The sequence below is a fragment of the Calidris pugnax genome, unplaced genomic scaffold (assembly GCF_001431845.1).
Source record: "Calidris pugnax isolate Ruff unplaced genomic scaffold, ASM143184v1 scaffold9, whole genome shotgun sequence".
Lineage (NCBI taxonomy): Eukaryota > Metazoa > Chordata > Aves > Charadriiformes > Scolopacidae > Calidris > Calidris pugnax.
Window position 1 is genome coordinate 4,094,546 of NW_015090778.1, and position 16,047 is coordinate 4,110,592.

At 44.7% G+C, this 16,047-nt stretch overlaps 2 protein-coding genes across 2 annotated transcripts in view; one reads left to right on the forward strand and one right to left on the reverse strand.

The window, feature by feature from the left end:
• ANKRD40 (ankyrin repeat domain 40) lies at nucleotides 1-7,960 on the forward strand. The gene is made up of 5 exons (XM_014949432.1): nucleotides 1-248; nucleotides 2,703-2,851; nucleotides 3,934-4,380; nucleotides 5,252-5,433; nucleotides 6,763-7,960. Exons 1-5 carry the CDS (start codon nucleotides 76-78, stop codon nucleotides 6,901-6,903), a joined length of 1,092 nt encoding a protein of 363 aa, XP_014804918.1. The 5' UTR covers nucleotides 1-75; the 3' UTR covers nucleotides 6,904-7,960.
• A 2,160-nt stretch (nucleotides 7,961-10,120) lies between these two features.
• ABCC3 (ATP binding cassette subfamily C member 3) overlaps nucleotides 10,121-16,047 on the reverse strand; it is a 49,859-nt gene continuing 43,932 nt past the window's right edge. Inside the window, exons 27-31 of the mRNA XM_014953891.1 lie at nucleotides 15,169-15,315; nucleotides 13,334-13,492; nucleotides 12,797-12,963; nucleotides 11,665-11,859; nucleotides 10,121-10,558 (exon numbers count right to left, since the gene is read on the reverse strand). Of these exons, the coding sequence (XP_014809377.1) occupies nucleotides 10,450-10,558; nucleotides 11,665-11,859; nucleotides 12,797-12,963; nucleotides 13,334-13,492; nucleotides 15,169-15,315 (777 nt within the window). The 3' untranslated portion in view covers nucleotides 10,121-10,449. The remainder of the gene's footprint in view (nucleotides 10,559-11,664; nucleotides 11,860-12,796; nucleotides 12,964-13,333; nucleotides 13,493-15,168; nucleotides 15,316-16,047) is intronic.

Genomic DNA, 16,047 nt, shown 5'->3' on the forward strand with positions numbered 1-16,047 from the left:
GGACCGGAGCCCTGCGGGGGTGACACCGGTCGCCCCGCTCTCCCCACCGGCCGCTGTGCGGGGTGTGTGCGGGCCATGAGGGCCGGCCCCGGGCTGGAGGCGGCCGGGGGCGAGATGGCGGCTGCGGGCGGCGAGCGGGAGCGGCAGGAGCGGCTGCGGGAGGCGGCGGCGGTGGGGGACGCGGAGGAGGTGCGGAGGCTGGTGGAGCTGGGGGTCAGCCTCAACTCCCAGAACGAAGTCAACGGCTGGTAAGGCTCCCTCCCCGCCAGCCGGGGCGAGCTGGGGTCGGGGGGGGATCCCTCCTCAGGGTGGGCAGAGCTGGCGCTGCCCTGGGTTCGCTCCTTCACGTGAAATACCAATCAGCTTGAATTTAGAATGAAATTAAAAGCGTCGGTATGCTGCCAAGTACTCCTCTGTGTAGATCATAGAGTGGTTTGGGTTGGAAGGGACCCTAAAGACCATCCAGTCCCCCCCCCTGCCCTGGGCAGGGACACCTCCCACCAGAGCAGGTTGCCCAAAGCCCCATCCAGCCTGGCCTTGGACCCCTCCAGGGATGGGGCAGCCACACAGATAGATGGATATCTCTGTTCCAAAGAAGAGAAAAAAGAAAGTGATGCAGCTGATAACCGCGGTTACAAACACACATCCTCTTCCCACCTCCTGCTTGGACCCTGTGCTGTTTGCTGCTTCTCCAGGTCACTTTGTTGTTACTTTATATTTGGTTTATTTTTTCCATCACAGTGTGCTGGCAGCTTGAGACAGCACAGGGCAGTCAACACGCAAACCTCGGCTTGCCAACACGTGCTCGTGTATAACCAGAAATATTTTCTATTAACTCCTAAATCAGGTTTGAAAATGACTTTCCCTTTCAAGCAGGGAACTTGCGGGCTGTTTCAGTTATATATATATATATACACATACACACACATGCAGTTTGGTTTTGACATCTCTTCAGATGCCACGTGATGACACTAAACCTGAAACTTTTCTGTAAGACACTTGTACGAGTGGGACTCTATACATGAACACACGCACACAAAATGTTAGTTGAAGCAGGATGGGGAATGCTCAGGCATTTTTGGAAGCTGTTTTCCATAAGTGCAGTTCAGCCTGTATTTACTGTCCTGTATTGTGCCTGAAGTTGTAATTAAAAACAGGAAGAATAAAAGTAGGAAAAGAGCTAGACTTTTAAAGATAGAGTGCTCGATCGATGAAAGCTCAATCAACAGTTTTGAGAAGCGTGGGACACTTGCAACTGGGGGTTCAAATCATGGTGATTAAATTAGGACTTGTAAAAATTGAAGATAACTGATTCATAAGAGGTTGAATTACCTTAGTGTGTAAGATAAATAGCTGCTTGTCATCGAAATGAGTTTGTATCTAAAAGCGGAATTGATGAAGGATAATGTCAAAAAATATAACTTTAAAAATAATGATCTGGTCTTTTTTAACAAAGGCAATAAATGGATCTTCACTGTTACTTAAGTTTGTTTGGAGAACTTAAAATTCCTCCAGTGAGTTTCTCAGTGTCTCTGCTGCTGGAGCTGCCGAGTACTTACACCGTGATGTGTCAGGTCCATGGGTAGATGGTGTGTCTCCATGTGAGACCACGTGGAAGGGTGGGGATGAACCCCTGGATGAAGCTGGTGCCATTGAGCCGTACGGACCTTCAGCACAAACCAAACCTGCAGGTTTTGCACTCAAAGCAAACACGGCCACACTGCGCTTTTCCCCACCACGTGGGTCCAAACTAGTTTATGACTTGGTAAAGCGCTACTTCTGGATCCATGCAGGCCATTCACACTCATTTCACAAGCAGATACTTGTGAAAACTCCAGAAAACACTGCACACTAAAGAAACCCGGTCTGAGTTTCATGGAGCTTGTCTCAGATTCTGGGGGGTCTTTGGTGTTAAAAATTCAGGAATACTTTCTGCTGACAAAATTAGTCTCTCCCATTTCAAAATGGCACTTTCTGGCTGGAATGCACAGCCCAACCTTGGGGAGAGAATACAGGGTTTTACAATATTGCTCAGTAGCTTTTAGGCTGTTTCTTTACTGTGCCTCTCTAGGTCAGCAACTACAAATAATAATTGAAAAAATAGAAAAGTGATTAGTTCTGTGCATCGGTTACAGATTGCAGAAAACCAGTTGTCTGCAGATGAAAGCTTGGGAACTGCTGGTGCAGCAAATAGCAGCTGGGCAAAGAACTGTGCTTAGAAACTATGCTTACAGTATTTTAAACATTATTACTTTCCAAAAAAGTGCTAGTCATTGCGCTGACAGCATTAATTAAAAGTAAAAATAGCATCCTATGGGAAGTATCCCTATTAGTTCACATCTACACACACAAGTATTTTAAGTACAACTTACTCTTTCAAAGATTAAAATAGCATATGCAAGCCTTCTTTTTATATTTCTTTTTCCGGAAGATTAGTACCCTAATAAATAACAAAATGAAAAGATCTTGAACTTTAAAAATACTCCTGTGGTAACGTGGTATCAAGAGCATTTAAGCAAGGGAAAAGTACATCAGCAGGTGTCACTGCAGGCTCCGAAACCAGCGTGAATAACCAAGGAAGATTGCAATTAAAACCTTTTTTATGCTAAGACATGCATTAGGTCTTGTTCTTCTCGCAGGCACCAAGAATGACCTGCAGTAATTTAGGATTTCCAACCATGTCACTGTTTTTCCATGTGCAGGACGTGCTTGCACTGGGCGTGCAAGCGGAACCACGCTGCCGTGGTGGCTTACCTGCTGCACGCCGGCGCCGACAAGGAGATCTGCACCAAGAAGGGAGAGAGGCCGGCCCAGCTAACCTCAAAGAGAGAGATAAGGAAGATGCTGGGAGGTAAATCTACTGGCCATGTGATATGATCATCCGTAGTAAGAGGCAGTCTATGTCTAAATGTATGTTCCGATTATTATTTCGCACGTGAAGTTCCTGTGTTCAGGTTTTAGTAATAACTAGATTGATTTCTAGAGCGCTTACTGGGTAAGAAATCAAAGTTTAAGAAAAGAGGGTCACCAACAAATCCCACATCCAGCCAGCCAAACTTTTTTCTAAACACTGAGAAATTAGATAAACTGTATTTTGAAAAAGGCCATGATTAAACCAGTGACAGAGAGATGCAGCTTCCTGTTTTCAAAAGGGCAACAGGAGAAAATCTCTCAAGCCTGTATGAATCCCTTATAATGAGCAACACTATTTTCCCCGTGTTCTGTAGAGCTTAGACACTGTGTTGAATAAATGGAAAATTAGCAGCCCAGAGAAACGGCTCATTAAAGGACATCAGTAGAGCATTTTTATCATGTTTTGTAACTGTTGGAGCGGAGCAGGCTTTGCTGCTAGAGGTGATAAGTAATTTGAAATGTGGTCGATTAACAACCTCTTCCCTCCCCTTTGTATTCCCTTGTCTGTTTTTGTTTTCATTATTGTCTCCCAGCTGTTGAATTGGTAATGTTTCAGCTCTCCCAGTACTGCATGTTCTTTTCCCTTTATCCCCTGCCTTCATATCGAACAACGTATTACCCTTTGTTTTTCACTGCCTTATACATTATGAAGACGACAGCATTACACCACCAGAGACTGTGTTACAACCTGCTGGCTATGGATTAAAACAAACCAAACCAAACTAAGGGCCTTGCAGTTTTTAGAAGGAAATGGCACCCCCGGAATTACTGGAATCAGCCTCTGCTTTGGTGTTTACTGTATTGCAACACCTGAGCACAGTTCTGTTTACTGTGGAAAAGGGGTATAATGTTTCTTGATTTGTCTTTTAGCCTGTGGGGCTTCGAACACTCCACTCCATCCCTATTGAAAAAAAAATATGAAAAAACAGAAAAAAAGAAGCAGCTCCACAGTGCAATAGCAATACTTCCCCCCCCCCCCAAATCTGTCTTGGACAAATGTTGTTTCCTTTTGTTTGACAGTGGAAGATGATGAGCTCTCAGACTTGACGAAAGATTCCGATCTGCCCATCATCCCCAATTACCTGGCGAACCCACCTTTCCCCTACGTCTATAACACCATGAGTCACAGTCTTCCAGATCCCTCCCCGAACGGGAGCATCTCCCACTCGGAACCGCAAGATACCGACTCCTCTTCCTTACCAGACGTGGAGAGGTGCCCCTGTGCGGCGTCACAGCGTGGCACTGCTGCTCCCGAGGCGGCTGGCAAGGGGGACATGCCATCGCTGCCACCACGCGCGACGCCCATCCATCAGAGAGGTCCCCTGTACCCGGGGTCCATGTCTTGGAGCAGAGGTCCCCCTTCCCCAGCTGGATCAAATCAGCCCCTACCTCAGCAAGAGAATGTGGGGCCTGTGCCGGCATTTCAGCCCGTTTTCTTCACAGGAGCTTTCCCACTTAACATGCAAGGTAACAGTAAACGTCTCTTCTTGCCTTGTCCTAGAACTTCTGGCATCACGGAGAGTGAGAACAGACCGATGGGGTTCCCTCTGTTCCCAGCGCTGCCAGGGATTTGCAGGTTCCTGTGCTCAGGCATTCAGGAAAGATTTGAAAGGAATTAAAGAGGCAGATACCCTGCTTCTGCTGGAACTGTTATTAAAATATTGATGAAAACGTTTGCTATTTGTCTCAAATGCTATAAAAGCGTACAGACACCAGGGTAATCTAATTCTGTAAATAGCACATTCCAAGCTGCAAATACAGACTGGGAGTGTGCAGGCAGCGAGCTCAGGAGGGAACCTCACGCGGCTCCGTCTGCAGACCCCAGCCTTGAGGTGAACTATTACCTGATCTGCCATTTCTGCAGGGAAACAGTGCCTGCCCAGGGAGGGAAAGATGGAATTTCAGTTCAGAATTTCATTCTTGAAACAAAAGGTGTTCTCAGGCCATAGATTAGCCATGAGAAGTTAACTGATGCCCAAAAGAATCAAAAGCAAGTAAGAGCAATCTTGGCTTGCTCAGGAAATTGATAACCAGTATAATCTGCTTTTAAATTAGCTCAAATCCAGTAAGATGGATATTCACGCAAAGGTTCATACATGCACACACAGACATTGTATTAGATTTGTAGTGATTTTTTTCATACAGGCTGATGAAAGCCAATCTAATGAAAATTGTGGTCATACAAGCCCAGTTGTTTGTTTTCTCAGAATTCTTCTATTGTTAGAAATGATACAAAGAAAGTTAATAAAATATAGAAATATTTGTAAGTTAGTATAGAGATATCTTTTCAGATTCCTTTATACATCTGCATATTAATGTACCTTTTTATTTCTAATAGAACTGGTGCTTAAAGTTAGAATACAAAACCCTAATCTTAGAGAAAATGACTTCATTGAGATTGAGCTGGACAGACAAGAATTGACCTATAAGGAACTGCTCCGAGTGAGTTGCCATGAGCTGGGTGTTAACCCTGAGCACGTACAGAAGATCAGAAAATTACCAAACACAATGTTAAGAAAGGTAAGAACTCTTCAATTTTGAAATGCAGTAACTTATACAAAAGATTTTTAGGTTACCATTAAAAAGGAATAATTTGCTGATCACCTGCATAAGCCCATGTTGCAAAAACATCTCAACCAAACCAAAAATCCTCCCTTCAGCTTCCTGCACTCAGCAGTTGTTCGGTTTGTTTGGTTTTTTAGTAAAAAGGTTCGCAAGTTTCTTGATCATTCCCTTTCATAAACATTTGGTGTTGAGCACAATTAATACCTGGATTTCTCTGCTACATTCTTAAATTCAGTGCAATACCACACACCCTGACGTGCCATCGGTGTTTCGAGAGCTGCAGTTCTCAGCTGAGTTTTGCTGTAAGGAGGGGAGGCAGTCCCCTCACAAAGCAGAAAGGTGCTGCAGAATTATTCTGATTGTGGGTCTCTGAATGTCACCGTCTTTTCACTTCGGTGACATTTCTGTGCAGCAGCCAGAAAAGGGACCTGCTGACCTGCTCTGCTGATGCACCGCTGACCTTTCTCTGGCTCCCCGCTCCCTCTGGAGCATTGTTGGCGTCAGTGGCGGAGCTAATCTCATTAGTACCAGATTAATAGATCTCACCGTGCGGCATCTTCACCGGCTGTACAATGACTTACTCTTTGTTAGTCAGGAAGTGGGGAAAAAACCCAACAAACAAGCCATAAGCAGCTCTGTCACTTGCCAGCTTAGGTTGTTGTTGAAAGGACTGGTTTTATTTCCAGCTTTAATTACTTCAGGCTCTCGGGTAGGACTGCAGGACAGTGATTGTTCCTTCAGGTGACACAGAGCTAATTGTGTTTAACGCTGTGTAGCAGCAGAGCTGCTGCTGAGGGGCCCAGGCTCCAGCTGGTGCTGGGAGGGGGTGTCTCCCATCGCTCTCTCAGACCCCACCAAAGCCACACTGAGCTGGAGAAGCCCCTGCAGAACCCTCTCAGGCAGGTGCAAGAATCAATTCAAGAGCTTCTAAGGATTGCCCAGGGGAAACAAACAAACAAAACCAACCAAACAAAAAAAAACCAACAAAAAAAAAAGAGGAGTTGGGGGTGGCATGCAGTAGATCTTGACAAGTGTAATTCCACTAATCACTTGCACTCTCCATCAGTGTTGCATTCCTCCTAAAAATAGACTTAAGTCAGTAGCTGAATAGGATCCCAGAATAATTATAATACAAAACAGGACGTCTGTTTTCCAGTTTACTGTAAAGAGTTGTCATATTTATAGATAAATACATACCTTGTGCCAGGATGAGCCTAGTATTTTAACTTACCTCTGCAAAATCGGGCAGTTTATCACCTAACATCTTATTGTATTTATTTAAAGGACAAAGATGTTGCAAGGCTACAGGATTTCCAAGAACTGGAGCTCGTTCTAACAGTAAGCGACAAAAACTTGCTTTTCAGAGTCCCATCACTTTCTGAACGGAGTGGTTATAACAAGAAGGCATCAGAACTCACATATTAATTGTTGAAAGAATAAAACAAAATATTTGTAACTCTCATTTTAAAATTACATTTGAAATACAGTACTATAAGGGCTAATGATGTGAAAAAAAAAAATCTATTTTGTTAACCTTGAAATAAACTAAAGTTGTTACGCAGAGTTACAGCCTCTAGTTAATCTAAGAGTAATGCGTCTGATCTGAAAGCAGTGTAATGCAAAGGAATTATTGGTAGAAATATCTGTTAATGAAACATTTTTCCTTACAAAAAGATAATCTTGAAATACTGCAGAGTTAGCAGCTCTCAGGGAAAGGCTTACCTTAAACTGTTCTAGTCATTTGTTTGCTATAAAATAGCAGAGGTACTCAAGCTAAAGAACCTGCCATTAAACCCATTTCATATTTGTACCAAGTCCATTCCCATTCACCTTCACTTTTTAGATCTTGTGTTTTAAGTCATATCTTATTTAGAAGAAAAAAAACCAGAAGGGTTTAAATCTGTGTGAGAAGCACAAAACTATGTCTAGTTTAAATACTGTCAAGTGACTTAACTACCTGTGATTTCTTAATCCCTGTTTACAATTTTCCCTATTTCTCAGGTTGAAAATAAAAAGTGGTAGTAGTTGTCCAAATCATAAGTATGCTTTCAGCCAAAATCCCTTGTATTGTTGTCTGTCAATATATAGTATTGACATATGCAATTTGAAATACTATTTTTGTTACTGTATTGACAACACATTTCTCCAATGCTGCTTTAATTTCCCCTTTTAAAAGCACAAAAAATTGTAATTTTGTAATTTTATTTTCCGTTTACCTCGACATTCCTGAGAAAGGTTGCCTCTTGAACCTTTAAAGTTGCCTGTGTAAAAAGAAACTAGTGAGAAGCCCGGGTTTTCTGGGCCAGTATTAAATCTTGATGTTCCTATGCAATGTATTCTTGTTTTTCCCCTGATAACTTGTTTACCCATGTTGTTTACTGAAAGAAAAAAAATTATCACTTTTCTGTTCCTGTTACTTAAAAGTCAGAATTAGACTACTTTGCTATAAAATTCTGGAATAAATAAATTGAAAAGTATTTGAGAGCTGGATTTTATCTATTTTTTTTTTAGAATTTTAGTATTTGCTCAGTCATTTGCATGTGAGGGAGAGCTCTATTCTGGCAGCCCACCTGTAGAAGCGTGTGCTGTGAATTAGAAGGTGGCACTAAAGTGTGAGATGTAACAGGCAAACAGAACATACCAAACGGGACCGAATTTCCCTGTTTTCTTCATCTCCCCTCCCAGTTTCTTGGGAAGCTACAGCAGCCAAAGGGTTTGATCCCCTCGTTGCCTGAGGATTTCCAGCCCGTTGGCTGTGCAGTGTAGGGGGGGCTGCAAAGGGGATCTGTGGCAGCCACGGAGCACCCAGACCAGTGGGGACAACGCTGGGGTGAGAAGACCCTGAGCTCTTGCTGCCCCAGATGCCTCCCCCTGATGGTTGTTGGGTCTCCACCGCAGCCCCATCGCCTTTCTCAGGGCTGTGGGGGGTAGAGAAGTTCACTCTTCCCCCAGAGTCACCAGTATTACAGCTCGTACCCCAGGAATTGTCCCCAAATTCACCCCTGCTCTCTCTTTCTCACCCAGTGACTAGTGCTTTGAGCCAGGGCAGCAGCTCCAGCAGCAGTGACTGAGCACACAAGAGGGAGCCCTCTCCCAGTCTGCCTTCTAGTCGCATCTCCAGTGCTCACCTGGAAGCGCAGATCCCTGCGAACACCCACATTCACTGAATTTCACTGAATTTCATTGAATTTTTAGAGTTGGAAGGGACCATAGAGATCATCTAGTCCAACTCCCCTGCTAAAGCAGGACCACCCAGAGCTTGTCAGAGCATGTTACTCAGGACTGCATCCAGGCGGGTCTTGAAAATCTCCAAAGAAGGGGACTCCACACCCTCCCTGGGCAGCCTGTTCCAGGGCTCCTCTGTGCCAATTAACTAGACCACAGCTCAGGCTCCTCAGGCTGTAGCAGAACGTTTTTGTCACAACAAAACATCACCTTCTGAAAGGTGTTGGAGGTCAAACAGGGTCTGAGCCATTGGGTTTTTTTATACCCAACTGGTGGTGGTGGATTAATTTCTGTATAATGGACTAATAAACCCGTTGCTCCTCGTCTCAGGCTGCCTGTAGCGGCCTCCCCGGCACGGGCTGTCAGACCCCCAGCACAATCCGTGTGGGTACTGGGATTTCCCAGCCTGACCAGCTGTGGGGCTGGTGACCTCCTCCCCACACAGGTGCTGATGGCTATCTATGCATTCCCAGGAGTGTTTTTATACCTTATGCAGTTTATACACAGAAGATGCTATTAACCCTGCTAACAATCTGATCAGCGTGTAACGACTACATTGCTGTGCGCGATAAATAATTCATTGCTTTGTGCTCTGCTATGTGAAACGTTGATGTCAAATGAATGCTTGGCTGCAGGTTCTTGTTTCTATTTAGGAAGTATTTGTAAGAACTAATAAATGATTATTTTTTGTCTTCTCAAAGTTTTTCTGAACTTTACTTACGGAAAAGCAAAGGCACGTTTTCTTGCCGGTTGGGTTTCTAGAGTGCTTGGTGGAGGAAGAGAAGAGCTAAAGCAAAAGATGTTCTATAGGATTCTAGCAGCAAATACTCCCTTTATCTGAGGAGACTTGGTTATCAGTAATAAGGTAGATACTTAGTTCTGCAAAACAAATCACACGTTATTTCAGGTGATTAAGTGCTGAATGAGATAAATCATATCCACATCTGGTCAGCAGGCGCCTTCAGCTTAAGTGGAGACTTACTCACAGTGACTTCATACCTAAGAGAGAGATACGGCAAAATTACAGCACTTCTGTGCCAGTCCTGTCCCTGCAGGCTTATGGGGAGTCTGCTAAATTGATAGCAATGGTGTAGTTAATGATTTATATTAAGCCATCTGTAGGTTTAGTCTTAAATGCACATTACTCAGAATTCTTACACTGAAGAGGAATTTTCTAACGCCAAAGTTGCCCTGGGCAGGGCTACCAGAGGTGCTGGGATGGCTCCCAGCCCTGAAGCCATCGTGTTCTGCCTTGCCCTGTCCCGGGGGAAGCACTGAAAGGAGCTGGTTGGAACCACTCAGAGATTACATGTTATTTCACCATTTTTCACTTGAGTCACCGCTTAACTGGGCCTGTCTTCCCCCTTCAAAACCAATGAATCCTTATGCAGAAAACACACAAAACAGGTGTATGTTGTACCATTAATATAATTTACTAATTATAAACCTGAATACAGTACATACTGCCCTGCCATACATACATTTTCTTGGCAGAATGTTTGGCATTCTTTGGGAAAAAAAGGCATATAATAAAATACTTTTTGTGTATAGAAAATATTTAAAAATATAAAATTCACTTTCTGGTCCTTATAATTGCAAAATACTTTGTTCACATATCACAAGTTTAGTCTACTACAAAAACTGCTCTGTAAATTACAGTACATTCACAAGTCACTGTTGTGGCAAGTCAGTAATATTAAAAAAAACCCCAACAAATCCAACCCAAACCCCCAAGGGGTTGTCTTTTCACACTAGTCCAGCATCTTTGGCCATACTGTAGAAAATACCCTTCGATGCTATAAGGCTTTCGGGCGTATCGAATTCAGCTACGGTTCCGTTGTCTAGAACAAGAACCCTGTGCAAAACAAAAGGAGAGGGGAGGGAAGACACGTCAGAGAATTCCTCGCAAGAAACATGATATCCTTTTTTATCACAAAGCAAACTGCTCTAATCTCCACCTTGCCTTTGTTCCGCTCAATTATTTTCGCAGGTTGAAACACAACAGGTGATAAACATTCTCCCCCAGCTGCTGTTTGATTGTAAAAGGTACAGGACAGTCACTATGTCCCAGGGGTAATAAGGGGAAAATAAAACACAACAAACACTCCCTCTCCCCGCGTGTCATACTGGTAGTTCTGGAATTGAAAATATAGTACCAGGAGGTAAAAGCTCACGAAGTATAGTAATATCAATTGCTTTAAAATATATAACATGATGTTAGTGGAGAATAAGTCTAGAGAACAAGTCTTATGAGGAGAGGCTGAGGGAGCAGGGGTTGTTCAGCCTGGAGAAAAGGAGGCTGAGGGGAGACCTTATTGCTCTCTCCAACTCCCTGAAAGGAGGGTGTAGCCAGGGGGGGTCGGTCTCTTCTCCCAAGTCACAGGTGAAAGCACAAGAGGAAATGGCCTCAAGTTGCACCAGGGGAGGTTCAGATTGGATATTAGGAAAAATTTTTACACGGAAAGGGTTATTAAGCCTTGGAATGGGCTGCCCAGGGCAGTGGTTGAGGCACCATCCCTGGAGGGATTTAAAAGACAGGTTGACATAGTGCTTAGAGATATGGTTTAGTGATGGTTTTTATCAGAGTTAGGTTGATGGTTGGACTAGATGATCTTTAAAGGTCCCTTCCAACCAATTCTATGATTCTATGAAAAAGTTACAGCAGCTGCTAGTTAAAGGAGGATGCCTAAGCCCGTGGGCAGTGCCATCACTGCAGCTGGGCAGTGTCCCTGGCGCAGCTCTGGGCAGCGAGTACAGAACCTGCTCCTGATGCCAACAGAAGCAAGATCAGGTCTGGATATTCTAGGATTATATGGCTTTAAATATCAGTGCTTACATTCTACCTGTCAACAGCATCGGTGTGGCTGTCTGGAGACAAACCAGACCCTTTTCAGTGGGCTTCACACCCCCATAAAACAGGGAGCCCCCCCCCCTTCCCCGGCACCACTAAGGGATTTTTACCTTGTGTAATCCATAATTGTGTTCAGCCTGTGCGCGATGGTCAGCACCGTGCAGTCTTCAAACTGGGTCCTGATGGTCATCTGGATAAGATCATCCGTCTCGAGATCGATCGCTGCCGTCGCCTCGTCCAGGATCAAGACTCGCGTCTTGCGCAGCAGCGCTCTCGCCAGACAGACCAGCTGTCTCTGCCCCACGCTGCCAACAGAGACAGAGCTTTCACCAACGAGGCCCCACCACCCTCAGCTCTCCACCGCCCAGAATCCCCCACGCTGGAGCAGGTTGCTCATCAGCTATGGTTACCCACCAAAAAACCCAGTACGTAGCAAACAGCCCGGTCTGTCAGCCCCACGGTAACACAACTGCAGGGCTACTCAGCTGTTCTAGTGTGTGTGTTCACTCACTGCCCGACCCAGCACCGACAGAGCCACCAAACGCCACCTTTCCATCACTGTGACAAAAGCAATGGACACTACAGTGCTTCTGCCCAAGCCTTCAGGAACACACACAGTTGTTACAACACTGAGCATACGCGAACTTTAAAAAAAAAAAAGAAGAAAAAAAGATGTTCTGAGGCTGTAAGTCCTTTCTACCTGCTATCCGGGCACCCCACACTCCCTGCCCTGCTTCAAACAACCCCAGACACAGCCTCTGCAGGATGAGGAAGGAGCTGAACATTCATCATATACATCATCAGGTGACACCAGTCCCAGGAGCCAATGCAGCGTATCAAAGCATGACGTTTTATCATCCACATTTATGTCTTATGGGTCTTCCAGATAATAAAGCAAAATAAACATTGCTGAAGTGTCAGTTTAGGCAGAGGACTCTGATTCAGCACAGCAGTTATAGCTGTTATCGTGGCATTTCCCTTCCTACCAAACCACAATTAAGGGACCGTCATCCTCAGATTTACTTCTTTACTGATATGACAGGATTTTGGTTTGGGAAAAATCCCTCCCAGCAGCAAAGAAGAATCAGATCATCCGTGGCAGAGGCAAATGTTTGAGCCTTCAGTGGTTTTCTTGAAACAGGAATAGGTGCTAAATCATTTTAGACTCAAGAGTGTAAACCCGTGCTCAGGTGCTACTCGCCTGAAAGCTCAGGGTATGTTTCTAGTCCAAGCGCTCCTTACCTCAGATTTTCTCCACCTTCTGAGCACTCATAGTCCAACATGGATGGCTGACTGCTGACAAACCTCTTCAAATGAGACAGTTCAAGAGCCTTCCATATTTCTTCGTCTGAATATTTATTAAAGGGATCCAGGTTCATCCTCAATGTCCCAGAAAAGAGAACAGGGTCCTGGATATAAAACCAACCTTCATTACACAAGTGTTTCAGCTGGTTTACGTACATTATGAGTTACTGCTTTGAAGTCCCCGTTGCATTGCAGGTAGGCCACCTCCCAGTCCCACCTGCTCTGAAAATACACTATTTTATACACACTTAAAACGCAACTTCACACCATAAAGATGGTTTATCCTAAATCCCGTTTTATCACCCAGCATCAGTTTGTGAGGTGGCAGGACAGGACCACTTAAAGTATAAATAGTTTGTTTTTCTGAAACAACTTGGAGTGTAACAGAGCATTTTCCTCTGTGGATAAACCATTATTTATGGTTTGCTAAGCTGTTAGAGATCCTTCCTTTATTGTGACACACAGGAACAGTACCTGAGGAATAATTGTTAGCCTCGATCGAAGGTCGTGGAGACCAATCTCGGAAATATTCACACCGTCGATTTTAATTTCCCCTTTTACAGCTTCCAGGATCCTGAAGAGACAGAGCGTCATGGAGGACTTCCCTGCTCCCGTTCTGCCAACAATTCCAATCTACAACAAAATGCAGGTTAAACAACAAAGCGTATAGTTAAAACCAAAACCAAACCCAACAAAAACACCCCCCAATCCTCCAAGATTCCTCTAAGACATTCGACAGAAGAGGTGAATCTTGGGAAGAATGTAACTGTCCTTCCCTAGAAACCTGTGTCATAAATTCTAATATATAAATTCTAATTCTAATCTATGCCATTCCCACAATTTGAATGAATATTGCCTATAAATAGGTGCCTGGGCCTAGCACCATCCTACATGACTTTGGGTGATTGGCTGAAGTACCCTGTGTCAGGAGTCCAATCACTCCAGGACAAGAAATAAAGGCTTTTCAGAGGGCAATTCAGAGCTTATGGTAAGAACATGTATCTCCATTCCAGAAGGCAGCTGTCATCCCATCAGCTTAGTATAAGCTTCTCTTTTAATAACAGCCTGTTAAGTGGAGGACTTTCCCATGCTAATTGTTCTGTCACCAGCAGGCAAAACCCAGAACTTTCTACTGAAGCATGAAGAAACGAATCTCCCAGAACAAAGACCATTTCCTGATTAAGGAAGCAAAGAACGTCATTTCTTTCCATGCCAAAAATTTCACAGGGAAAGCCAGAAAGAAGAAAAAAGCTGGAATTCCTTTCTCCCATCTGCGCTGCTTCAGAAAAGCGTTCTTGTCGCTGAATTTTTGTCGCTTGCGATGGTGCCTCCTACGCGGCGTAGGGCAGCCTGCTGCCAGCCTAACGTGGAAAGTCCAGCAAGTCCCATGCAAGTGCTCCTTCTGCTTCCAGCCTGGAGGACACTGGCACACTGACAGCATGGTTGTCACTGCCGGCTCCCGCAATGCCAGCTTGAGTTAGTCCCCACCACTGGGGCAAGTGGTGTGGACCAGGCACAAATACAGGTTGGGTGGAGAATGGCTGGAGAGCAGCCCTGAGGAGAAGGACTTGGGAGTGCTCGTGGATGAGAAGCTCCACATGAGCTGGCAGTGTGAGATGGCAGCCCAGAAAGCCAACTGCATCCTGGGCTGTATCGAAAGAAATGTGGCCAGCAGGAAGTGATTCTACCCCTCTGCTCTGCTCTCCTGAGACTCCACCTGGAGTCCTGTGTCCAGCTCTGGAGTCCTCAACATAGGAAGGACATGGACCTGTTGGAATAGGTCCAGCGAAGGTCCACAAAGATGATCAGAGTGATGGAGCCCCTCTGCTGTGAGGACAGGCTGAGAGAGCTGGGGTTGTTCAGCCTGGAGAAGAGAAGGCTCCGGGAAGAACTTATAACGGCCTTCCAGTACCTGAAGGATGGGGAGGGACTCTTTATCAGGGAGTGTAGTAATAGGACAAGGGGTAGTGGTTTTAAACTGAAAGAGGGGAGATTTAGGTTAGATGCTAGAAAGAAATTCTTTCTTGTGAGGGTGGCGAGACACTGGCACATGTTGCCCAGAGAACTTGTGGCTGCCCCATCCCTGGAGGGGTTCAAGGCCAGGCTGAATGAGGCTTTGAGCAACCTGGTCTGGTAGGAGGTGTCCCTGCACATGGCAGGGGGGTTGGAACTCGATGATCTTTAAGGTCCCTTCCAGCTCTAACCATTCTATGATTCTAAGTGTGCTTCTAGACCCTGTCTTCTACTCCATGGTTTTCACTGGTGGCCCAGAGCAAAGTTCTAGCAAAGACATGCAGCTGGTAACTCACCTTTTCTCCACCGTGGATGTGGAGGTTCAGACCCTTCAGTACCAGATCCAGGCCCTTCCTGTACCTCACCGAATAATTCACAAACTCCAGCTCCCCCTTGGATGGCCAGTCTTCTGGGGGACTCTTGCCCTCAATGACCCAGGGAGCCTAAGGGAAACAGAAGTCAGAAATGCTTCATATAGGTTTAAGAAAAAATAATTCAAACTCAGAACCAAACATTAACATTAGTGGGTTACTAGAAATGTATCTGATAAATCAAATCCCAATTATCAAGTAAATTTATAATAATGGGGGAAAAACATGGGTTCCTAAGGATCCACCCATTTTGGTCTCTGTTGTGAAGATTACAGGAACATAAGTTTGAGTGTATAGAGCCAAATCCTCAATGGATATAAATTTACATTTTTTCCACTAACTTTAACAGAACATTTCCTGTTTCATGCCAGCTCAAGCTCTGGTTTATAACACGTATCACACATCTTGCCTAGCTTCCTTTTAGCTTCTAGATTAAATATTTGATTGCTCTACAGCAGCTCTCCTCAGATCCCCCATTTCCTAATTCTTAGTCTCCCATCATGTACTACAAAAACCAGTGCGTCCACAGAGCAGCAGACTTCCCAGTATAGCTCCATCTGCCACCTTTAAAAGTCTTTGGCAACAAAGGTAGATGATTGGATGATTTTCCTGGATTAGGCAGAACAGTGTTCCTGGAGATGTTCTCCTCTCATGGGAGACGAGGACTGATTAAGCTGATTAAATAGAAATACTATTGAAAACATGTGCACAGCCTGGTAATTGCACTGCAGCTGGGCTCCCTAGCAGGATCACAGCACCATCCATGCAGGTACGACTACGCATCAAACCCTTCAAACCCAATGG